This window comes from Struthio camelus, chromosome 1 (genome assembly GCF_040807025.1).
Source record: "Struthio camelus isolate bStrCam1 chromosome 1, bStrCam1.hap1, whole genome shotgun sequence".
Classification (NCBI taxonomy): Eukaryota; Metazoa; Chordata; class Aves; order Struthioniformes; family Struthionidae; genus Struthio; species Struthio camelus.
Genome location: NC_090942.1, coordinates 25506027 through 25532551, shown reverse-complemented (window position 1 = coordinate 25532551; position 26525 = coordinate 25506027). Strand labels below are relative to the sequence as shown.

At 36.2% G+C, this 26525-nt stretch overlaps 1 protein-coding gene across 15 annotated transcripts in view; it reads right to left on the bottom strand.

Moving 5' to 3' along the window:
* Nucleotides 1–26525, bottom strand: part of CADPS2 (calcium dependent secretion activator 2) — a 333791-nt gene that overhangs the window by 77680 nt on the left and 229586 nt on the right. For 10 of the 15 annotated variants that reach the window (XR_011139137.1, XM_068932158.1, XM_068932095.1 and 7 more), the window contains 5 exons: nucleotides 22868–23055; nucleotides 12735–12836; nucleotides 10007–10070; nucleotides 7450–7573; nucleotides 4786–4806 (listed from right to left, as the gene is read on the bottom strand). Coding sequence is in view for 13 of the 15 variants with exons in the window: in XM_068932158.1 (XP_068788259.1) it covers nucleotides 4786–4806; nucleotides 7450–7573; nucleotides 10007–10070; nucleotides 12735–12836; nucleotides 22868–23055 (499 nt within the window). In the remaining 2 variants the exon portion in view is untranslated. The remainder of the gene's footprint in view (nucleotides 1–4785; nucleotides 4807–7449; nucleotides 7574–10006; nucleotides 10071–12734; nucleotides 12837–22867; nucleotides 23056–26525) is intronic. The other 5 variants (XR_011139141.1, XM_068932087.1, XM_068932118.1 and 2 more) reach the window with 1 other exon arrangement.

The following is a 26525-nucleotide window of genomic DNA, read 5'->3' as shown; positions in this document are numbered from 1 at the left end:
TAGATTGGGAACTATTAACACTACTGCAAGGTGGCATGTCATGGGGGTGACTGCACAGTTCTAGCCACCAATGCTTGAGAAGGCTGAATTCAAACTTTAATAGAGAAAGGCTCCTAAAGTGCTAAAAGGGAAAAGAAGAGCAGACTAAGCCTCTGAAAGGAGACAATAAAAGCCCATTAAAAAGTGGGTTGCATAAGTGTATAAAGATGCATCATAAGGCTAGGAGACAATGGAGATAATGAAATGCTAGTGGAGAAGGGAGCTATATAACATAGAGGACAAGGGTAGCATGCTATCAAATAGGTACCAACTTATCCTTAAGGTGACTCATAACCTACAGAGCAAGCAGGACTTGAAACAGCCTTCACGTGGGTGAAGCAGGGGCCAGAAAAAGGGAAGTTCCATGGAACTAACACAGGACGACTTAGCCCAGCTGTTCAGGGGGCTGTGGGTAAGTTTATGAGGAGGGTATCAGCACGAGATACTTGCAAAAGCAGGGAAGTGGACCTAGCAACCCAGGGGTTCTTTTCCATGCCTCTGCTCCAAATTTGAGAGCAGGGATATTTGCTTGTATTCTCCTATTTCCATTTAGTTGCACAACAAGCAGAGACCATCAAGGTGTTATGTAGCTGTGCTCATTCATTTTTGTTTGTTCAGTGAAATGAACATGCATGGAGAGCTTTAATCAAGTCCTCTCCAGGTACAATGACTCTCTCCACTTGCCTTCTCAATTTCAATAATGTTTGTAGTGTTCTTCTTTTTAAGTCGGATAGATCCTTCTGAGCCTTGAGGGCATTTACATACCACCCTTCCTTTAGAAATTTGTAAGTAATGAGTATGTTAACGATCAATGTCCTTTTAAAAAAAGCAAACAAACGTTGAGCTGCTCCTGACCCTCTACTGTGTGGAGTTAACAGTTATTCAGCCTTTGGCAGTCTGTCTGAGAGAAAGAAATATTGGGATGACAACTGTGATTTGTCTTTGAGCAATTGTACAGTACACAGCAACTATTTGCTTTGACTTTACTCTAATTTATTCTCTTTTTTAAAAATAAATATGATTGGCAGAAAGAACCCAGTACTTTCAGTTACAATACACTTTTAAAAGTAATCAATTAAAAGACAACTACCTAATAATTCAGATCTTCACAATCTGTTGCTTCAGAAATGAACAACTATTTGCTGCTCTGTTTACTTCAGAGCCATTTACCACTTTAATCCTTAGCCTAGTCCCTGTTTTACTCCATAGGAAGGTAATGCCCTAGTGCTGAAAAGTATATTTACATATAAGGTTCTATAGCTTCTTGGAGGCAATAGCAGCAGTAATGGACTTTTTGCACTAGCAGAGTGCAGAAAGTCCACTACTTCTCACCCATTCAGATCTCAAATAATGTTATATGGGGAAAAGCATTCATTTATGAGGAGGAATAAATAAGGTTTTTTATTACCCTGGGTATGTTAATGGTATATAAATAAAAATATGAATTCTGTGTAAGTAAGGTTATTCTTCTGATAGGGAGAAAACAGCTGAGGCAGGCATAAAGATTTCCATAAGCAATTCACTGGAAGCTATACAACACGCCTCTGAAGAACACAATTTGCCCCTGACCTCAGCATCTACCAGCCAAGTTATGTTCAGCAGTATAGGGAGAGTAACTCAAATTACAAACTGAGTAGGACAGGAAAAGATGTCATATTCAAAATGATCTGAAAAATACTTCTAGGTAGTGCAGTCTCAAAGGCAGCATGTGCTGAAATGAAAATGGTTTGTACTTAAAAGGAGATTTGCACGTATTGATGCCATGATCATCTCCTTGACAAATTATAAACCCTTGCGGCAAACTACAAGGGCATTATATGAGAGTTCTTAGACATAGTTCAAAAATTATAATAGCAGTTTTGCTGCTGATCTTTCTATAATGGCAATTATACTGACTGAACAGATTAGTGACTCCATGAGAATTTCAGCAGTACATGCTGTAAGGAATGACATGCTGAACCTTGTATAATTGTCATTGCAAATGTAATTTTTACTGAAAAAACCTGCTTTATGTTTATAACAGTACGACATGGGAGTGCTAAATAAAATGTCATCCTGCCTGCAAACAAATCCTGTTGATGCAAGTGCTGCCTATACCACGGTGCCTGCCACTAAGAAAGTACCTACCATCTTCTGGGAAAGCATTGTGAGTCTTGTTCAATTGAAACTGTGCAAACAAGAGCACTTGGGGGAAAGACCTGGGAACCTGGCAACCACGCTGCTGAGAAAGGATTCTCGCAACAAAAAGAATTTGCATGTTCACCTCCGTATTACCTAACAAGGACACTCCTGCAATTCAAGATTCTCCATACAGTACCTAGTGCACAAGTTAAAAGGTTAATAATAATTATAAAGAAATTGTTTTTTCTATATTTTCCACCATAATGCAATATATAGTATTAGGGCTAAGTCTATTGTTTGTTAAGTTCCCAATGAAATCAGTAGGAGTTTTTCTAGTGACTCCAAGAGGAGCAGGATTTGGCCCTGTTTGCCAGCCAAAAATATGAACGATACCTACGACCCAATTTTATTGGGATTTCTGTCAGCTCCTTCCTCATATATATCAGACGAATGAGATCAATGGGACATGAAAACTCATGGAACACAGTATATTTATTGTTTTCAGTAAAATACACATTTTCTGAGTTGTCTGATTAATTTACAGTTACATTTCCAGAAGAGGAATTTAATTAGGGAATTAAACTATAAATATAAACTATGAACCTCTAGCTTCACCTAACACAGTGAATTTCCATTTACCCATTGCATGGGATAGGCTTTCCTCTCATTGATTCTGTAATATGGTCATTTGCCAGGTCACTTACTTAAAGGACAGTTTTGCTATCCTGAAATCTTAAGCACATGGAAATAGTTTCTTTCAAAGCATGCAAAAACTAAATGGAAAATGAATGATGTTTCTTTTACCTTTTATTTCTTTTAATCATTTCTTTTAGGCTCGTAACTATTCTTTATGTCATCTCTACTTAACGGTCTATATTTCTAACATAATGAGCTTGAGAAATAATTAATAAGAATAGCAAGTGTATGTGGAACAAAGAAGATCTGTACGTGGGATGATACACACTATATAAATGTGTACAACTGAGGTTTTGGGAGACAAAGATCATAGGATAAGATATCTAAATTGAGTTTCCTCATTTCTCACTCAGCTGCAATATTTTCAAAATTTCTCATTTGAACATAGAGATGCCTTCTTCAATAACTATATGATTGTAAAAACACTAAACAGAATATTTGTGCTGTCTCACTTCAGGTATGTAACCTAATAGGGAAACTTGGTTGCATTTGCATTCAGTAGAGTGAGATAGGTCCTTTCACAGAGCCAGTCACTAAGGATCCTCAAAACGCTCTGAATCACCTGCTTAAAGAAACTCCATTGCTCAGAGGGTAGTCGGGACATTACCTGGTTAAATCAGATACCTAAAGCCGGTGTGCTCATGTGAACTAATATTAAAAAGGTAAAAAGGTTGTGGCATTTCTGCCCATACCAATGGACTGTCTTCTCTCTTTTTTAACGATTCCAAAAAGAGCTCTCATATTTCCAGGGCATTTAAAGTGTTCAAATGAAAATCACTGCAAGTTTTGGGGACCAAGAGAATTTTACTTCTGCATTTTTGAACCTTCGGTTATGAACACGAGCTTAAAAACAAAAAAAATCAAAACATACTTGTTGTCATTTGCTACTACTTTCTACTCGTTTACAGGTAAAAAAAGTTCTTCCTCCTATAGAGAAGGAATAACTTAGAAATGGACATCTTTCTCACTTCAACCCCATCTTTGTCAAGGAGCTCCATCATGAATTACCTGCATGAAACCTTTAAAATCCTCACCTCTGCCTTCTTTCAAGATGAAAAATAATTTAATTCTATGAGTATTACTGACTCAGTGCCCCTTCCCATAACTGCTGTTGATATGATTTGTGGGAACCCCACAAAGCATTATGTTCAGGCTTCTATTGTGTCCATGTGTACATGTCATAAAAAAGCTAAAACAAAGCAGTGCGTGCATCTATTTAAGGGCACATATATACATAATCCCGTGTACTTCTATACAGTAGAATATTATTAAATAATAAATACTCCTTCAGGGATGCTCTTTTTGTGATCACTCTGTTAATTATCTGGATATAGGCATTCAAATAAGCCTTAGCACTACTGAAGAACAGTTAGCACTATTGAAGAGCAGTGCCATAACAGTTTTGTGAAATTAGGAACACAAACAAATACCACCCTCTCAAACCTCAGCTGTGACCAGAAAAATAAACGTAACACTAAACAAAGGCATGTCAGAGAGATGTAAAAACAGCCTATGACATTAATTCTGCTACCAATATATTCATCAATAAATCCAGCAGTTCCACTAAGAAAGAGATATCATTTTTTGCTGATGACTATGAAGTTAACTGTCTGTAAATACAGTCTGATTTTGTATTTGAAATCTAAACTTTTCTGCACCATTTAGTTACACTTCTGCTACAGAAATCATAATTGCATCACAACCAAAAATATACTGGATATTGAAATTATCTAAATTATTAATAAATATGCACAATATACATATCAATGTAAATGGACAATGCAAGGACTATACTATATCACATTTAATTATAATGTTTGCCTGTGTTCTGGTAAATATTTTCATATTGTTGAAATCAACAAAAATAATAAAACAATGGACACAACACAATCTGTAATACATGCAGACATGCACACAAACAGTAATCACCTGAGTCCTTCTCTGCTGTTGCTACATGTAAAACAAAAAAAAGAAGAAAAAGATTATTGCAGAAATTTAAGATGGTTGTTTTAATTTTATCAGAGTAGAATAAATATCAAATAGGGAGTTTCAGTGCTTAATCTCCTTAAAATCATTAGTAAAGCAGTGAGAGTCCTGAGAGTCAGCTCATCTAACTGATGGGTTTTGTCAACTGAAGGGGTAATGGTGTATGTTTTTATATAGCATTAATTTATTGTCCTATATAGACAATATTTTGGGTAACAGTTTACTTTTATTTATATATTCAATGTCTGAGTTTGTATCTCTACTATGCCTGGGAATTTAGGGACGTAAATAACAGTACAAGAGTAAGAATAGAAGAATATTATTTTATTAAAACTATCTTTGTAGCTGTACTTTGTACTTAGTTATTATTCTATAAATGATATTGTTACATAGTAGATTCATCTGACTGACTGATGTACCTTTGCTGACTAGAGAAATACTCAAAGAGCAGGGCAATACCATACGGCAACTATATTTGAGGGCATCAGGCATGTTCTGAATATAATGATTATACGCTTTCTGTGTGCACTGTGAGGAGTAAGCAAGTAATACAAAGATCAACATTAATTACTGGTAAGAGGAGAACACCATTTCAGTGTATGGGACAGTAAAATGCTCTCATGAAGCTAAAGGAACAGAACTGAAGCTATTGCTGAAAGCTTATACTTTTTTTTCTTTGCACTGGTAAAAACATAGGATATCTAATAATGACCTCAGTATCAAAAGAGAAGAACATAGGTCTCCTTGCTACTAAATACCAACATGCTTAATTTTTTGATGTTATGATGCTGGGGCCCTTCATTTTCAAATAGTATTTTAATCTCAAAAAGTTCTCCACCTATTTCTCCTTGAAGTCGTACATTCACATATGTAAGTTAATTGACTATGGCGCTTCAGGCTAACTGTTACATGAGTGGAAATCTACATATAGAAATCTCGTTGTGTATCAACCAAAAGACAATCAATCCACAAAGAAATTCACATCAGTCAAAATATGCCATGGGACAGACTTCATTTTTACATGTGGTTCCAGCTTACTTTAGTGCTAATAATAGGCATATTTCAAAGTGCAGAATTTGGTATTCTACTTACAATTGAACTGCCACAATCCTTTAGGACACAATCAAAAATCCTGGGCAAAGATGCATATACTTTATTGTTAAAATCTTTTTCACAATCCAATTTACTGTCAGTGAGTTTAGACATCTTTCGTATGCTTTTGTCATCTTTTTAAAAGGTTGCTATTTTTAAACTGATTATTTCAACAAAGGTTGTTAAAAGCCTAAAATACTGAACAACAAAAAATTGCTTTCATGAACACAAAAAGATAAAATCGAAGCAAAATGGTACTTTTGCTTTTTCATTTTCCAGAACAGATTTAATATTCATCCTTCTTTCTTTAACACAACATGATATCATAATTAATTAAGATAAACTGGTTACTGAGATGGTTTCATGTTGTTACTCCCATGATATAATACTGGTTGCTATAGTGATGAGACGGGGTTTTTGTTAATCACTTGTGAGATTGGTTAACTCATGTTTTTCATGTGGAAAAAGGAAAAAGTTGAGCAGAAGTGGAAAAAGGAAAAAGTTGCCTTTATAATATTGCTAAATACATGAGCCTTCCTCATTTTGCTGATATAATTCTATTTTCTTCCAGAGTATCACTAGAAATACATACTATAAAAAAGCTATTATGCCTAAAAAATGTTTTTTTAAGGTCATCATTCATTTCTTTTCCTGTTAAGCCATTCTACCACCAAAAAAAAAAAAATATATATATATAGATACAGATAAATATAAATATACTTTTTTTCTATTCCTGCATATATCTGTACAGTTATATCTCAAGCTTTCTGTGCTTTGTGGAGAATTACAGAGGTGTCTTAGAAAGCTTTTCACTGTTCTGACTTCCTTTTTGTTCTACATAAGGTTTACAAGTATTAAAATAACATTATGTATCCTATGCTTGGGTTTTACTTTTTTTTGAGAAAAAATCTGTTAGCTTTTCTGTATACAGTCTAGAACATACACAAATTCCAGAAAAAGTGCTGATGACAATCAGATCTAATATTTTATGCTGTTAGTGCATTCAATAAATTAGGATGTAATTACAGTTTTAATAATCAGATTATCTCTATATCTCTGAAAACAAAACAGTAAAAATAAGCTACACTTATCTATCTGTCTGCCTTATAAATAGATCAGAAAGGCATCTATACCCAGAGTTTTCAAGTTCCAAGGTACTGTTACTGCTGATAAGGAAAGAATATCCTGCCAGTAGTTTAATTACCAGAAATACTTAGAGAAATAAAAAATAATCCATAAACAACCTTTCATATTTATGGAAAACTCAAAAGTAAGAACAAAGGGCAACTTAAATTAAGAAGTCCTGGTCTTCCATTCAAACAGGGTCCCAGGAGGCATATTAAAGCAATGAATAGGAAAAAGCTCCATAGTTCACCAGCTGAGATTTTAATGAGACATTTCCCCTTGCTGTGGAACGGGTTTGTTCAGGAAAGGGAAAAGGCTGCTCACAGAATATTCAGTTAATAGGCATTGCTGGCTTTTACAGCCACTTTGGCAGCTGACCGATGTACTAACCTTCTATTTTGGCATATTCTGTAAGCCGAGTGTAATTGATCAAGGCAGCCTTCTCCAGACATTTTCTAACCACTTTCTTCACCTCTTCTGCTGGTATGGGGGTGGCAATATCCTTCATTAAAACCTGTGCCAGAGACAATTATACCACTTGGTTACAATCATTCCTCAAAACCCAAGAGAAAACGATGAACGTTTCCTAATGTTACTTTAGCTCTGATAATGGTTACAGGCCAAAATCAAAACGGAACCATTTCAGTACGGAACATCAGTGGATGAACTAGATATTTTTCTCTCAAGATTTGAGTGCAACTCTGCTTTGACTGCATATATTGTACTCGTATACAAATCAAGACTACCCCTTCAGTTTGGCATCTTGCAGCATGCCAGTCAGCCTTTGTCTGGGTGACACGAAGACGAGCAGGACAAGAGCATTCCTTGGATGGGTTGGATGATCACAGCAGCTAAAGATGTGGATAGAAAAATTTGTTTGGTTCTCACCTGTGGAAAAGTTTCCACCATTTCACAACCATTGATTCTTAAACAGTGTAAAGCAGAAAGTGTGAACACCATCAGAACAAGCTACAGTTAATGCTTTTCTTCCTTCATAAGTTATTCAAATTTAGCATGATCTTTTGGTGGAAAATAATTAGCTTTATTAGGCAGGGAAAATATAGAACTTCCCCTGAAATATTTTAAATGGACAGCTAGAGGAACAGCTCATACAAACTTTTTCTAAAACCCACTAGTTTTTAAAGCCTATTGATTTTTAAAATGCAACTGTGATAAAATGGATCACTTGCATTCTTGACCTTTTTGCAATTAAAGGAAGCCCTGCCATGACTTAATAAAGTCGATACCTACAGTACCAAACATATATGTAGGCTTTCAATAGCTTCAAAAATTAGTAACATCTCAAGCATACAACATGCAAGATTTACGTTTGCAATATGTCAACTGGTTTGAACCTTTGAAAAATTATTTTTTCTGAATAGCATTTAATTACCAGGTTGGCTTGAAAAATCAAGATTGTTGCAAGTGAGGTAAACTGTGAACATACGCCTTCTTCATATGACTGTAATTTTATATACTTTAATATTGAACACGATCATTCAAAAAATCTGAACAAATATTATCAATATTTCACTAACATTTTTACTTTAACTCTGCTTCACTCACTTTGAACAGGTAGTTGTAAACAACATTCAGTATGATTTTGCCATATTTTAATATAAAAAAAAGTGCAGATAGCTCACAAGCTTTTAAAATTGCATCTCAAAATTACACTCAGAGGTATGGTCTGGGGAAGGACATTGTGGAAAAGAAACAGGTTCAGCAGCAGGAACGCTATTAGGGAAAGGTTGCCGCAAAGTAGACATATTGTGTTACTTGCATACACATGTATAATGTATATACTTCTGCTAACGTTTTTTTTGCCATGGGTAACTTCTAGGTTATCAGCAAGTGAAAATACAATATTGAAATACTTTCATTCTGGATTTGATTTCTTCCAAATTTGCAAAGATAAAAGTTAAATTAAAAAAAAACTGTAAAACATTGCGCATGCACAGATATAGGCATGCACACTTATTCCCAGACAAGATCGATGAAGATGTTGCTTCTTTGCCTGCCCAGTACAGGCTGCTGCTGACCGTTTGTGACAGCAGGAACAGTGAGAGGAAATGGCTGTTTCATATAACAGAAAGGAGCATTCTACAACACCATCATCATTGAAATTAAATATGAAAGAAAAAATATATACTCAGACTCCTCACATATTGTTAACCATAACAATAGCAGAGGCTTTCTAAGATAGAGTCTCCATCCATGGAGTGATCTACAGTGCAAAGTGGCTAACATTTCCTGGGACCAGACCACTCAGATTTTGGCAGAGCTAACAAAGTGGGAGCTACGCTTTGTTTCAATTCACACCTTCATCAGGCTCCTCCTGATACAATTTCTCTGGATTCCCTGTAAGAATTTGGAATTCCTCTCTCCTTAGAGAAGATGGAGATGCTTTTACCAGTACGTTATCTTCTCCCTTAGAGTCAATATAGGAGGATTTGCTGGGCAGGGGTTTATGTTTATAGCCACCCACGACAGTTTTGCTGCATATAACTTTTTCTTCTTAAATTGACTTAGATTATGTATTTATGGAAGATTATTTGGATTACATAGAAGCTTGTTAATGTTACAGATCAGTATAGACACCATCAGCAGCAGGGAAGCTGTAGAAAGCAGGAAAGGGGGGCTGTAGAGTAAACGTATCTCTTTAGAGGCAACGCTGGGTAATCAGTACATTATAAAGGAACAGAGAATCACTGCAGTGGCTTGCAGTGAAATTTCAATTTTTTTTTTTTCCGGCAGAAAACAGCTGCCTGTCACTGTGGAAAATATTGGAAAAAAATGTGGAAAAATTGTGGAAAAAAACTCCCAGTTAATAACCTCAGCCAGTAGCAGAGTACCCTAGAAGAAATGAGTCTGCTTTCAGCAGCCTAAATGCAAAAGAAAATGCAGACCTAGTACTTGAGCAGAATTTAACATAAATTTTTAAACTTACTCTTTCAAGTAATGAAAGTGTGGCTTTTAAAGCTCCTTCAGGACGTCCAAAAGGGAAACAGTATCTTAAAAAAAAAGAGAGAGAGAGAGAGAGAGAGAGAGAGAGAGAAAATAATCAGAATTATAATATCTAAGAATTTACTTTGAGATGTAACTTCATACACTACTTGCATTGAATTATGTTAACGGAAAACTCCAATATATGATGTATTAAGGAATGCAGAACACCTCTTCAGTAGTCTACCATGGAGCATATACATAATATAGCAGTATCAGGCCACTCGCAGCTCAGGCCTAAGTACAGAAAAAATATGAAAGGTAAAGAGAATTTCTTTCTCTTTCTCAGGTATGAAGGATATTTAATCACCTACAATGAGCTTAATTGTCATCTTTCTGGAGATACAATTTATCATGTAGACATGACAGCTCCTGGAGCTGTAAAGGAACACTTAGCATATTACAGCCTGTTTTAATATTGGATTAAGACTGGAACAAAATATCAGATATCTAAGTTTCTGTAGAAATGGGTACAAAAACACCTGCAGATATTCCCCTAATTTTTCCTATTATATAGCTATTAAGTAACTTGGGAGAGCATTTTATGTTATCTTAATTTTTATCCGCTACAGCTTATATTATGCCCACTTCTGTCATCAAATTTATAGCATTATGTAAATAAAAAAGTGATCCTATTCATTGCCTTGTTTTTAATTTTTGTCTGCTGAATGATCCAATATATCATCTCAATGAGACTATAGAGCTCAGGCAACCATAACCTCTCCTAATCCTGTCTAAAAATCTTACTGGGATATCCCCAATTGGAAAAAGGATTTTTTACTTTGCTAAGATTATTTTGTTATTAATATTACTCACTTTTCTAATGGATAAAAGGATTCAGACCACCGAATTTTAGAAAGACATTTTGGTCAGCCAACATAAAGCGCTGTAAATGAGGTCAAAAAAGGATTTCCAGCAGATAGAATTCCACTATTTGCTGTGCCTCATTTTGTTTCTTTCTGACTATAGTGTTAATGACTCTTGGAGACATGTTAACAAATTAGCAAAGCAAATTTAATGACTCTTGGGCTTTAAGTCATCTTGAAACGAAACACATTTTTAGCAGTTTTGTCTCCTTCCTCCTTTACCATATATTCACATAATCCTGGAATTGTTTTTCCCACTGTTTACTTCTACAAATTTGTAGTGACACTTTTTGAATATTTGTCACTAATTCCTAGATTATATTTAATATTTCAAATCAAAGACTTCCTACCAAGTATATTCTGCAATATAAATGATGCAACAAGCTTCCACCATCCAACGAGTTTTAAACTCAAGATGCAGGTAGAAGTCCCACAGCAGAGTAAGGTTATTGCAGTTTATTGTGGAGACAATATGTATGAGCACAACAGAGGGGTCAGGCTTATGTGTGCATTTGGTCCAAGTTGCCTCTGACAGAGAGAAGCTGTTTTTCTGAGCTAAACAGCTTAGAGAAATAGCAATATCCACATATGAGGCCTAAAGCAATGCTGAGCTTTCCCACATCCAGTGTCACAGCCCCTGTGCTGCTGCGGAGACAGGCTGCAAGGCTCAAGGTGGATATTTTGTGGCAAGGAGAGAATTCATCTTTTGGATGAGGAAATAAAGGAAGGGAGCATATTTCTTCCCAAAAGGAATGCCCTGCAAGGAGAATCTTGTCTCTCTCTCTAGTTTAGTACAGAGATGAAGTCTCAAGTGAAGACTGCTCTGTTCTATACACTCATCCCCTTCGCCCCCGACAAACGACCTTGTTATCAGCATGATAGATACCAGAGGATACTAGATGCTTACCTCATCACACCAGAAGCAGGAACATTCAGTGTAACTACCATATAGCAAGCTTAGCCAAACAAAAGAAAGCTGTGTTTCACACAGCACTATTTCAGCTGTGGAACAGGTGGTTACAAGATGTTACAGAGATCAAAAATATAAATACACTGTAAAAAGGATGAGGATTGGCAGAGTCATGGTAGAAAGGTTGATTATGTGTGATAAACTAACAGATTTGGTATCTAGATGCCAATTTTATGCAAAGGTTTATAAACCATTAATCACTAGAGAATAGAAGGATAGCAGAAGAAACACCACCCCTGGTCTGCTCTGTTACTTGTACTCCTTCCCTCAGCATCTTCTACTGGCCACTGTCTGATCTGGAATAGCCGTTCTTACATTGATATGCAAACTCTTTATTGAGGATAAGGGACTTCAGCTTATTCAGAATGGATATAAGTATATCATGAAAACCAGCAAATGACATTAGATATCCAGAAAAAGTTTTAGCTGTGCTGTAACAGGATGGTATCTACTCATACAATATTTCTGATCAGCACTGTTCCAGAAACTGGTATGGCTCAGTCATTCTCATTTAGGCAATTCTCATAGTTAGAATTATGGATAGCTTAAACCTCAAAAGGACCTACAAAAGTCAGGCATATATTCTCACCCAATCATTTCTGCCATAGAGAGAATACAACTCACAAGATGTACAAATGAATTCTACAGCTAAATAACTTTTGGTTAAACTCAATACAAATTAGTTATGCCATATTTAATATTCTCAAAACTTCTTTGCAGGTAGATGATTAGATGATTTCAGTTTCATTGTTTTGTTCTAGATCAAAATTGAACACTAGTATGATAAAATTATTCTAGCCAAAACTTAGTATTCTTTGAATAAATTATATACTCACCTGAAATGGCTTATTTGGTTTTCTAAAAGGGAGGAGAGTCTGTCTTTAATTTCCTCAAATCTTTCTTTCTCTTCAATGGATACTGTTCCAATTCCATCTGGCCTGTAATATTAAATATTTAATAATTTTTGACATCTCCTTATCTATACTGTTTATGACAACTAAATATGTCTGTATCTCTGTATGCTTCTGTCAGTTAAGCTTCATGCTGATTCCTCTTTGAATGGTGCTTTTTAATTTTAAGCAAGTACTTAAAGTCTTATCCTAAATGTGTTATTAAAGTCTATATATTAAAATAATATAAAAAAATGAAAGAAAGTTAAATACGTTTCCCAAACATTAGCTTTACCATACAATCACATTTCCCATGCACAGTACACTTTAAAAAAAAAAAGTATATTAGAACTTTCAGTTACTCTCTTAGTTACTAGTTCCTGGGTAACAACTATTGCTTCCCATTTGAGTTTATTACACTGACCCTAAGTGTGAGTTAACCCTGTCCCTCCTCCAGAACCTCCAGAACTACATCTCACTGTATCTAGAACTGAGTTTAATGTATCGAGACACAGGCAAAGACAACATCACTTTGCTAAATTGTTATTTTATCTTTCTCCACCATACTTAAATCTAGGAGGGATAAGTTGCCACTCGGTCATGACATAAACAATTCTCTCACCCCTTAAATCACTTACATTTGTGATCTGTCAAGTCAAGGTGGAAAGCATGCCTGAACTCTTTAAATTATTACAAAGACAACAATAAAAATCTGATATGGTGGCGATATGTGTAACCAGACACATCAATATACTATTGTATAAATTTGATGTGAAAGAGCAAATAACTTCTATTCTCTCTTCTGATGGATGCCAGGACACTTAACCTCAGCCTTCTGACAGACGGAACGTGCTCAAATTTAAGTAAATTTCACTGTCTGATTTCATTGTCAGGAGAGATTGTGCTCTGGAGTGATAAAGTAAATAGTCCTGTCATATTAAACTTCACTGAAGCATGTCATATATATGACAGAGAAGACCTAGGGGTCCAGATAACAATAAGTGAGAAAGGTGAGCCAGTAGAATGTCATATCTGTCAACCTGCACTAAGACTAGGATCACTACATACCAGGGAACTGTCACTTACACTGAGTTTGTTGTCATACAGAACCACGCTGACAACACCTAAATTTTTCAGAACTGTTAAATACATTTTCAGTGAATGTTTGGATAGCAACAGACATCCTAGAGGAAAAATAAAGAGTGAACAAAAACATGTTTGAAAAATGTACCGTCTATAGCAATGAAAAGCCTATCTCTTCAAAATACGCTTTTAGAAAACACTACCAACTCTGAATCATTATTTAGTTTCTTCCTGACAGCCTTTTGCAACAAACAGCACATAAAAAATATTATTTCCTCAACATAGTTTTGAGACATATTTTGTACTGGTGATGATTTTTTGCTACTCTTGGGGGAATATCTATCCACTAGTGAGAAAAAAGAATTCACAGTCTGACTCTGAGATGATCTTAGGTGGAAAGATTAGACAAATGGTTTTGAAATTCACGCTCATTTGGTCTTCTAGATCTTTTCATTTAATTCTTTTAAAGACAGAATAACCTAAAATAGTAGTACTTTTAGCTGGTTATTTTTATTCAAGTACTACTGTGCCTCCTAGGAAAATCAGATACAAGCAGTCATCTCCTATTGAACTGGTAGGATGAAAAGGATTAGGTCACCCAGAAATTATGCAAGAAGTATTTTACAACTAAAACCAAAACAAAGACATCTTTCATACTCTCCAAAATGTTACAGACGGTGATTTGGACTTGACTGCTCAATTCAAAACCACTACTGAAGACTGGGACCACTCTTTCAAGAACTCAGCCAAGAAAAGCTATGGACTCTTTTGAGAAGAGTACTACAGAGTTTTCATACTATAGTAAATATTACACCACTGGAACAATATTTTCCCAGGAAGGTGAAGGTAAAGTGAATTTGCCTTTCCTCCACATTCCTTTCCTCCTCCTTATTCTTCACAATTGCTTTGAGGATTAGAGAGCTAGACAAAAACTAAACTGTGAACAGAATAGTCTTCTCTTTCTCACTTTTATGAGTTTTCCATTTTCTGAGAGCTCTGTCAATTGGATTTGGATTTGCCTGTCTTGTCCGCTTAGATCACAGTCTAACTGGCACAGACATAATATTGTCTCTAGTCACATCTCTACTTGGTTCAATTCAGTTGGACTTATATATCAGAAGAGGCTTGAGATAAATACAGGTACAACCCTCATGAACTAGAGCTAGTAAATTCAAGCGGGAAGTAGCTGTTTGACCAGTAGTCATTGTTAAGTAATGACATGAAAAACAGAAGTCAGCGAGAATTCGTAAAAAAAAACTTTCACTACGACAAATTTGCAAAATTACAGTCTTGGTGGTAGTTACTCTTGAGATGGTGATGGATTAGGTGGTGGATTTAGAGTTTGCTCTGGGAATTGACTATCTTTATTCACTTGATGTAATCTTTTAAGGTCTGGAGGACCTCTATAAATATTCTGATTGTCTAGAGGCCTTAAGCCTGCAATAATTTGCAGAGATCATTTAGTGCACTGTAGGATTAAGATCCCTGTGAATAGCTGCAGCACAAGAGATAAAAATGGTGTTGTAATACCAATGGTAATTAGATATGATGGACATTGGGTTGGTAGTAGATGGTTTTCAACCTTCAACTTTGGAAATAGCTTCTCCTAGTGGCCTCTCAGAGGGTGAAATTGTTTACTTAAGCAGGTTTTTTAAGTTGTGACAGGCAGGTGTATTATTAACTGAACGTGGCTGAAGGTTGTTTTCTTTCTGCGATACGTCTTCAATGTTGTTGGTTTTTGCATATTTGTATATCTTACAAACGGTTAAAGTCTTTTAGAGAAATTTTCCTTGTTAAAAATGTAGGCCATCACTTTTGCCATGAAAAGAAAGAGAGCAAGAGAAGAGGAATACACAAATTGATAATCTAATATGTACATACACACAGAGATGAAAACAGCAAAGCTGACAAAAATAATTGCCAGAGAAAGATGAGATATTATGATGAAAAACAAAATACAAGAAAAATACTTCAGCTGAAGTCTTACTTCAGAACATTTATGCAATAAATTACATTTCAAGGGTGTAAGAAAAACAAAAACAAAACTGACAGGTCATCTTGGCTTCTAGAAACAAATTGTTTTAGAAAGCTTCAGGGTTTTCTAAGAGCACTTGTTTTCAAATCCAGTAGCATGCACAATAAAATGAAAGAGCAGTGACAATTTTCAAATTAGCAAGATAAATGTTTGACTTCTTATTTCTTAGTAAACGTAAAATTAGATTGTGTAGAGTTGTGATGAAGAGATTTTATTATTCATTTACTCAAATTTTAATACCCAAATTTTCCTTTAAAATACAATCATGTTAATTAAGGCATTTGCAGAGTCCATGATTTATGCTAGATGAGTCTAAGAAAAATAATGAATTACATTATGATCTTAGAAACAGGCAGAGCAGGCATCTTTTTTAACAGAAAAGGAAGAGAGCAAATTATCATGTGGCATTTATGTACAGCTTTAACCAGCAGGCACTTGAAGACTGAGCATTTTGGTGTTTATATTAACTATTCTTCAAACATTCTCATAAAAGAAAATTGGCACAATAGAGCCTTCTGCTGCATGCATTTCTCAAGCTGATCCCACATCTGCTTACAGGTCATACCCTCTTTTTCAAAAGTGAAAGAAAAAGACTAATTCTGAAGGCCTTTAAAACAGATTAAAATGATAAATCAGGTTAATTTTCATGATCTTTTAGGCAGTTATATTCTAGATGGGAATCATTAAAGTCCTTCTACTGAAAGGCTAAATATAGATTAAAATAATATAATTTTACCCAAGGCACATGAATACGTATAGGCATTAATCAGTTGAAATTAATGACAAAATAACCTATAACATTTAGGAGAGTATGTAATATTAGCTGTTTCTTCATTGCCTAAGATGGCAGCCAATACCCTAAAACTTTGTGCTAACATTTCTTAGTAATGCATGATTTGTGATTTCTTTTCCATTGACAATTCATCTGAGCCTCTTCAGAAACAGATCTGTCTTGATATGTTGAAAAATGTGCCACTGTAAATATTTTAGTGAAGGTAAAATTTGAGGTCAGCATATTTTAATTATCAGCACTTTCCAACACAGGACAATATCCTGTCTTAAGCCAAAGGTGAGATCAACATGGCTTCACTTAGTGCCTGAAAAAGGGCCAAGAACTCTGCTTCCAGCTTTGAACTCAGGACAGCTCTACTGAAAATTTTTTGAAGGCTATTTACAATAATAATACGTATTACTCTGTCATTAAGCTCTGTCATTAACAGAACATTGTTAATTAAGAAAAATACTTAATGGTTGAGGGAGGCTTCACATTAGAGGTTTGAGGTATGGTCCTCATAAGAGGTGAACTACTTAAAAAGAAGAGGATGTACTGCCTATACCTTGGAGACGATCAGCTTCCAAAAATCAAGAACGAACGGATGATGCAAAATGTCTGGCCAGGGAAGGCAGGGGTAAATACAGGCCAGTCAGCTTGACATTCATCCCAGAAAATTAGAAGAAACTACAATATAATGACATTTAAGGACAAAATTAAAAAAAAAAGGGGGAATATGATCTATTTGGAAAAGTCTGTATGGCTTTTGAAGCTATAAAGCAGGGAAGTCCTACCTTCCAAAATTAAGTTCTGTAGAGGGATCAAAAACATGTGGATGAGGGTGACTTGATTTATACACCGTACTTGGATTTCCAGAAACCTCTCCGACCGAAAGCTTTTAAGGCAACTAAGCAGCCTTTGAATAGCAAGGGAAGTCCTCACATTTATAGTGAAAAAGTGAGAGTAGGAACAAACAGTGAGCAGCTGCAGTGGAGGGAAATTAGCAGTGGAGTTCTGCATGATCTGTGCTGAGACCTGTGCTATTTTACAATATTCACAGATGACCCTGTAAATGGCTAAGAATTGAGGTGAGAGTTGGCAATGATAGTTATGTGGCATAGTACAGAATATCAGAAGGACCTTATGAAAATTAATGGCAATAAACCAGTAAACATCAGTTAAAGTAAATAAATGTAAAGAAAAATCAGCCTTGACCTCATATTGTCTCCTTTGATGGTCATTTGCTACTCCAGACAGAGATCTTGGTATTATGATGGATAATTCCACAAAAAGGTGGTCAGCAGCGGTTAAAAAAAATCAAACTAACATTAGGAAATACTAGAAAGGAATAGGGAATAGCAGAAAACATCCATACAGTCTATTGAGTGTATTATGAATGCATGGTTCACTCATAATTCTTGAATAGGTAAGTATATCAGTCCTCTCATTTCAAAAGGATTTAATAGTAGTGGAAAAATTCCAGACAAGGGCAATGAGGAAATCAAAAATATGGAACAGCCCTGGGCAAGAACAACTGAAGACAACAGAACTCCTCAAGATGGCTGTGGATGGATAAGTGGAGGATAAATAAGCGGGCTACAAGAGATGTTTACAAAATCTTAAACATCAAAGAGATGATAGAGAAGGATCCCCCCCGCCCCCACCATACCCCATCTCTTCCAGGGCCAACAGAGAACAAAATGAGACTTGAAGGAGTCAAGTGCAAAAAAGGCACAGAGTTCTTCATGCAAGAGGAAGCTGACTTGTGGACCTCGCTGCCAGAGGGTGTTGTGGATGCAAAGGGTTTACACAGGCTAGTGGGTGTAATGCATGAGTACCTAAACTATAGGCTCGCTCCAAGTTACTAAACAGGCATTAACCACATTTAGCTCAGGAAATATTCCGGGCTGCAAAGAGTTGGAGATTGGAAGAGCACTCAGGAAATATTACACGTTCTTGCCCTTTTCTTACTCCAACAAGGTGAATGCTGGAAACAGGCTACTGGATGAGTAGAAACCTTGGGCTGACTCAGTATGACTGTTCTTCTATTCAAATACACATGCTGAAGATTTCAAAACCAGAGCAGAAAGAATGTACTTATCTTTCGTTATCAACAGATTTTTGTAGCATTACTTTCACCTTCACTTCTCATATATGAACTTCCAATAAATCGTCTTTCCTTCTGAATAAAAAAAGGTATAACGGGGATATGCTTGAGTTTTGAATTTTTCAATTCCGTTTGTAACTCAGCAGGTGGAAAGAAGACACTTTGCACTTCATGTATTACCCACCAGCATCTATTTCAGACAAGAGGGACTGAATAGAAGTCACAGCATGAAAAACAGACAAAAGTGAAGATGATGAGGAAGAAAACAATAGCTCCTACCTGGACTGTTTAGACCAAAACGCCAGCCTTCAAGCATACACTGTCATTCTTTGTTCTGCCCATTTCACTTTCACCAGAGATGCACAAGTATATGAAAAATAGCAGTGGGAAAAGTTGCCTTGTGAACTAATGATTTTGATGGGGACTATTACAGTAGAACATTTCAGAAGAAAAACAGTGTGAAGAGGAACAAAATGAGATTGTATTGTAAAGTTACCTAGCACTTCTGCAGAAGTACAGCTAGGGAAAGCTGATTTTATTTACTAGAGGAAAAGGGATCATTTGATTCAGAAACAAGGATGTGCTTGTTTTAACACTCAGTAAGCCACTCTTTTATTAAAAGGTTTTGCTCTGTGGCTATTTAAGAATAGAATGTCTTACGAATGCCATGTTAAGCACAAAAACAGAAATACCATTGTTAAGTAAGCAGTTTGTTAGCCCAGTCCAATGCTCTTCCCAGCAAGAAAGGGGACATGCAAATGAAACTTGAAATCCTCAGTCTAGGACATCGCATATTTCAGTTGGCTCTGCATAAACATTCCAGCTGCCAAACCAAAAACATTGACCTAAGAAACGTGTTAAGTACTATTACACTTGATAACTTTCTCAGAACTTGTTAACTACATCTTTGTCTCAGGAAACAAAACAGTCAGGGGTTGTTCTCTGCTCCAGAGACCAAATGGCAAGATCTGCTGCGCACAGATCAGCCCAGATCTCCTCAGTGTTCCACATTGTCCCTGACGCCCTAAGACTTAATGATTCATTTTTATGTTTTTATTCCAGGTGTTTCGAAATAAAAACATGACATTGTGATGCAGCCTGCAAGAGCTACATCTTGAAAGAGATGCATTTGCTGCCTCTTGAAAGAGTTTATATTTCAAATCCTGGGGTGTTAGAAAGAACATATGGGGTACCTGAGGGTTTCAAATCTGCTGAAAGAATGCTGAAGACATGTGAAGGGTGGAAAGAGCCAAAACTGATTCAGCCTTGTTCACTGCTTCTTTGGGCTGTCCTCAGTACATGCAACCCCATAAACCATGCTTGGGATCTCAGAATGCTAAAGACTAAGGGATAGTCAGGGGTCCATTGTATGAGACGGCTTCCTGGCCAGTTTTATTTAGTAAATTGGATGTAGCCACTAGTGTGCTCAGTATATGTCAAGGTATGGCCCCAGTATATTCTGTAGCTTTGCTTTGCTTTGAGCCTTTGCTCTTCCTCACTCGACTAACAGAAATGACAAAGGTGAGCAACATCTTATCTGATCATTTGATTGATGTCACTAGATTGCCTGTTACTCTAAAGTTCATGCCTAACAGAAAGTGATGATTTTGAACTGCAGATATGGATGCATTTCTATACACTCCTCCACCTCCTGATTTCAAGTTTATGTATCTTTGATGATCTTTCTCAGGCTAGCGCAAGGTCTAAGATGACCCTGTGAAGCAGAGGGGAAATACAAATTGAATACATCGTGTTCAGAGCATAAAACGCTTTGTCTTTGTGCTGTGGTCTTTCCAATTCTCAGCCTGACTTATAAAATTAAGATGTATAACACCATGGATCAGCCTAGAACTTTGGCCTGTCATGCATTGTCTGTGAAATTCTTTTTTTCCCTTTTGCTATTCCTTAGTGCTGTGGTAGAAGAATGAGTGGATGTATTATGTGTGTATATATGTCTGTCATCCTCAGTGAGTGTGTCTGCTTCTGTCCTTGACTTACTTTTCTTCTTTCTTCATCTTTCTTTTTTCTTTCTTTTTACAATATCTCAGTTCTAGTCAGACCCTCTCTGTTCAACACTTCTTTTATTCCTAAAACACTCATAATGCTATTCAGAGAATATCTGTACAGAAGGAATAGACAGAATACAAACAGAGTGCTTACCACTGTGTAAATGATGTGCTCCCTCAGATTTTTTTCATGCACTGCACTGTGTTGTCCTTCACTTAAATTATGAAATAAAAAGAAATATATCTACCTTTCTTTTGCATTCTTCAAATAAGTTTGAGCAATTATCACTGCATTGTCTTGTTGGGTTGAACCCAGTAATAAAAAGGCTAGAAACAACAAAGACATAGACTCTATAGGAAATATGAATGTGTCAGGTTCTCCAGGAACTGACAAAAGAAGCATGATTTACAGAGAATAGGTTACCAAGGAAAAGCCAGAAAACCTCCTGTCTTGCCAATATGCACACATTAAGATTCTTGAGAATATTTCAGACACTTGCAAAAACATTTTAATTTCTCCCACTAGCAAATCACTGAGGTCACAAATGCCTAGCTCTTGTCCTCACAGATGGAAGGTTTTGTCTGAGCTAATGGGGAAAACAATATTCTTGGTCCTTTTTAAGGATTTCATCCTCTTCACTGGCTTGAGGATAAGCAGAATAGCCTCTGTGACTGACTGCTTGCAGGACAACATGTCGAGAAGAAAACCTCTCTTTCCTCTGATCCCTACTGTGATTATAGTAGGATTTCACTTGGAGGATTTGCTGAGGGCATCCTAGTAATTGCTTTTTGGGACTGGGAATGTTTTCCCTTCATGGCAGGACTGGATCAGTTGAGAGAGGGAGATTGCTTGGAGATTTTTTTTTAATTATTTTAGTTTAAAAACACTTCCTACATCAATGCACAAACTCAGTGTGGTACAGTGTGGCTGCAAATGCATGTTGTCCTATAATTGGATAGATAGCCCCCACCCCAGTACAAGGAAGGCATTGATAACCTGGAATAAGTTCAGCGGAGGGCCATCATGGTGGTCTGGTGGCTGGAGCACTTGCCCTATGAGAAGGGGCTGAGGGAGCTGGGCTTGCTCAGCCTGGAGAAGAGGCTTGGGGGACTGGAGAGCAGCCCCCCCCAGCAGCTTCTAGGAGGTCATCTTTCCCAGTGGTGCATGGTGGGAGGACAAGAGACAACAGGCACAACTAAACTGAAACAAGAAAGGTTCAGAACTGGGTAAGACTTGACTGGATAAAGCCCTGAGCAGCCTGGACTGGCTTCACAACTGACCCTGCTTCGAGCAGGAGGTTGGACTAGAGCGCTCCTGAGCTCCCCTCCAACCTGAGCTATCCTATGATCTCATGTTCAACGCCCACTGTTCAACAGCAGTGCTAGTTCCCTTACAGTCTGAAACAGGAAATAGATGAGGCAAAGGCATCTTTTAAAGAACAGGTGTGACTGTTGCTAATGTTTAGCACAGCAAGTCAACAACATTTTTTCCAAGTCCTTCACTCTCTTGTGGAAGAAAGACATCGTCCCAAGAGCAGCACTCTGACCAACAGCTCCTGAAGCAGCCTATCCCTCGAGTGGAAAGAATTGCAGAAGTATTCCAGCTTCCCCTGGATAGGGGTCATGCTACATTCTCAGTATGTTTTTTCTCCCTATGGTAGCAGAGCAAGAAGAACTCAGTATCATATGATTAGTTGCCAAGCTAGAGACTGTAGAAAAAGAGTTAAAGCTTCCTTTAAACTGTAACATTGTTCAGAATGTTCAGTGGAAACACCATTCACTAACACAATACAAATGTAGAATGCAAAAGACTACCTTTTTAACAGAAGGATGTCCTTTTGCCTTGAATCAGCCCATCCATACAATGCTCAAGAAAACACACTGTTTTAAAAACACCATAAACTCAAAGGAGATTTTTTTTAGTAATCTGTATAGAACCTCCAAAACCCCTGAAGAAAATTTTATGAACTGATTTCTAGTGTACAACTTCTCTATCTGGTGAACACAAGAGCCTAAAAATATTTTTGCTTTATCATAAGGCTACAAACGTAGAAATGTATTTGCCCATTATATTACCTGTTACCATGAACATGAGAAGCACAAAATGCAAAACTGTAATGGAGTAAGGTTGGATCAATGACAGAGCCATTTTCTGAATGTTCAATCAACTCATTAAGGTAGCAAAGATGGCGGTGGCAGCCTCTCACTCCATAGCGAGCGCAGTATTCATCTAACACAAAGACCTGGCCTGGGCTAAACCAACCCTGAAAGGACAAAAAAGAAGGACAAAAAGTTAAAACACATCCTGGGAGTTCTTGTTCCGCTCACTGCTTTGAAATCAAATAAAGAACAAAAGATTTTATTTTTATGTGCATTATATAAACTTTCTAGACTAGAATGGTTTATAGCTGACTAACGCTGATAGCATGTTTTAGAGCGGCTAGATCCAACAACAGACCTCTTGCTAAAAGTACTAAATGTCAGGAAACTATCTGCAGTTCTCCTATGTTACTATAAATATGAACTAGATATTTTACAAAAACAGGCTAATACCTTCAAAGTCTTCTACAGATTCAATTATATCAAAATCTGACACTCTATCTAATATAAAATAACTAACCACTTACAATAATTAATTTTGTTGAAGTAACTAACGGTAAGCTATGAGGGAACATTTGGGTAGGGCACATTAACATGAATGGCTAAAATACAGTTTCTGAATGGTCAGTTCCCTGTGGCTGCGACTTTAACCTCAGAAATGAACCACAGTTTGACTGTTTGCTTCACGTTTCTTATGTAACATGCTTGTGCACAGCCTTTTTAACAACTTATCTTACGATAAGAGCTATAAAATCAGGCACCTGTTAAAAGTTGCATGAGTCAGATGAGTAAGATTTGTCCTTAAATTGTAATTAGATATTCTGGGGCACTACTCTGTTTGGAAATTCGAGGGCTTGTTTGAGGCCACAAGCTTGATCAGACCAGAACAGCATAATCCTGATACATATACTAACGATATACAAACTCCTTCTCATCAAATAAACCATTCTTGAATAAATCCACAGTATAAAGAAATTTTTTATTATTGTAGCAATAGAAAAAAAAAAAAGCTCTGATTGTCTTGCCTCCCACGGTGACAAAAGATACCACAGTAAACTTCTAAAAAGCAGCAGGAAGACAAAACCTGACACAAGCCCTGGACATCCGCAGCTACTACATGATAGATTTAAATAGGTGGCTATATTTATTTATTTATTTCCTGAAGCTGTGTTGATATTTCCTTCTCTCCATCCCTGCCAAATGATTAAAAGAGGTTATTGAGGAATAACTGAACTCAAATATAAAAACAACCTGAATAAGCAACATGATTTTGCAGGTCGTGCATTTATAACATGTTTTTAGGAGCTGAAGACTATATTTCAACATTGCTTGTGAATACTTCTGCAAGCTCAGATGTTTAACATTTATACAAAATGTCAGCAAAAATAGTAGAAAATCATTCTTAAAAATATATTCATATCAAGTTCGAGTCATTCATGGTTTACCTTTACTAAAAGAGTTGCATGAGACAGGAATCTAAATTCTATATTCTCTCCCAGCTCTTGGATTCAACATATTATTTGCTAATGAAGATTTCTTAAAGTTATTCCATAAATCTGTTTGGTCCTGAGCCACCCCATTGAAGTTAATGCTTCCAATGCCATTAATGAGCTTCAACTCCTTCTAGAGAACATTTAGCTTTATTAGAGCATCGAAAACAGTACTCAGCGCTTTAGATTAATATCCAGTCACGCAGTAATGGTTCATGGAGTTTACATAAAATGTCTTCTGGAAAATACAGTATTTTGCTGAAGGAAGAAATAAAAGGAATTTTAACTGAATTTTGGGGATATTATGCATCCTATCCCAGATATAATAAAAGGGAGTTATCGTGACTGATATTCTGCCAGTACTTCATCAGCAAAATGAACTGACCTATTTCTACATTTTTATGAAATACTCAACAAATAGCTGAATACATTTCAACTCTTAGCAATACGAAGAGGAAATAATCCTTTATTAAAACTTCTGTACATTTTTAGAACAAAAAACAATTCTGACAGGAGTGCAAACTTTTAAACATCTCATTACTTTAATTTCAGTCACTGTAAAAGATCTATTTTAGTGTGGTCATCTTTATATAAGCATTTCTTTCCTTGCCCTTGTCAAACCCCACATGAGGCATAACTCTCACCAATGCTTAACAGTTATGTACTACAGAGTATTAGACAACTACATAGCTTCTATTTATTGCATAATTGCAAAAAAAAAAAAAAGCTCCTCACTCTCTGAGAACATGAAATTAAAGAAGTTTAGGTCAGAGAGTAGTTTAATCAAAGACTGTTCTTAATTCTCATTCTTAAAAACATTTTTTCTTTTTTTAGCTAAAGTTGTATGTGTGATTGTATTTTATTGAAATATAAGGATACACTTATTTTTAAATGATAGGAAATGAGCTACTCAGGAAAAATATCACACCTATAGATATGCTCACATAATCTATTTCTACCTTGGCATTCTCAATATAACAATAAAAAATATGTATATAGTTAAATATGCAATTTCACAAGAAAAAGGATTACCCGTTCTACTTATTAAAAGCTAGATTTAAAAAAGAACAATAAGAAATGCATCTGCTTTATGGTTGCTATAGCACTGTGTATTTCAAATAACCTCTTCTGAAAGTTCCTGATTTCAAGGTTATATTAAGTGTCTTACTATATTATTATTATAAAAAAAGATTTTGACCCCAATGCACTGTTAGAAAGCTAACCATTTTCTCTTTGAGTGCCAATTACTTTGTACAGATGTACCTTCGGGCCTTTTCTTTGATTCAGTGTGCAACCCACAGACAGAAAATGAGTCCTTTAACTTTTTCTATACATACTTATCTGTTAGTGTTTTAAAAAGGAAGCAACTGTCATCAAATAACCAAGTTTTTTTTATTTTATACTTGCAAGCAAACCTAAAAAATTATTGTTATCTTTGCGTTGTATGACTAGCCAGCCCAAGTAAATAAGAAGAAAAAGTTATACTTATTTATTGTTATTGGGTTGGTAAAGTGAAAAATATGTGCTACATTACTTGACTAGGAATTAGTCCAAATTAGGTGTTTTTGGCGCTTAGTCAGAGATCCCTATGCCAGACATTATCAGGTGAAAAATAAAGCTTCAGGAAGTTACAAGGTCTGATCTACACAAACCTGTTTAACATGTGTGTATAATCTGACTTTCACAGGATTACTGCCGGTTTTCCTTATTGTAAATGGAATCAAAAGCAGCCCCATCCTCAACTGCTAACCCCAAAAAACACAGAATAGAAAATATTACAAAGGAAAGAGGAATTGCAGCTATAAATATGGAAGAATGTTATGTCAATATCTACTCTTTTATAGCTGTCTTCAAATGTGAAAGACATTCATTTAGAAACAGAGATCACATGCTACTTGTTTCTATTTAATAATTATACTCTCACCTGTTACTTACAAATCAGGCAGTGTAAAAGTGTTCATAAATCTATATTATTGTGGCTCTGTTTCCTGTCTTTTGGTGTTTCTCCTTCCCCAGATCACAAGGGAATGAAGAATTACAAGACAGATGACACTGCCTGACATGTGGCAGTCTGCAGTTGTACCTTAAAATGCCTCTACAGGCGTCAGTAAATCCTACTACAGGGGCTCTTGCCATTATTAAAA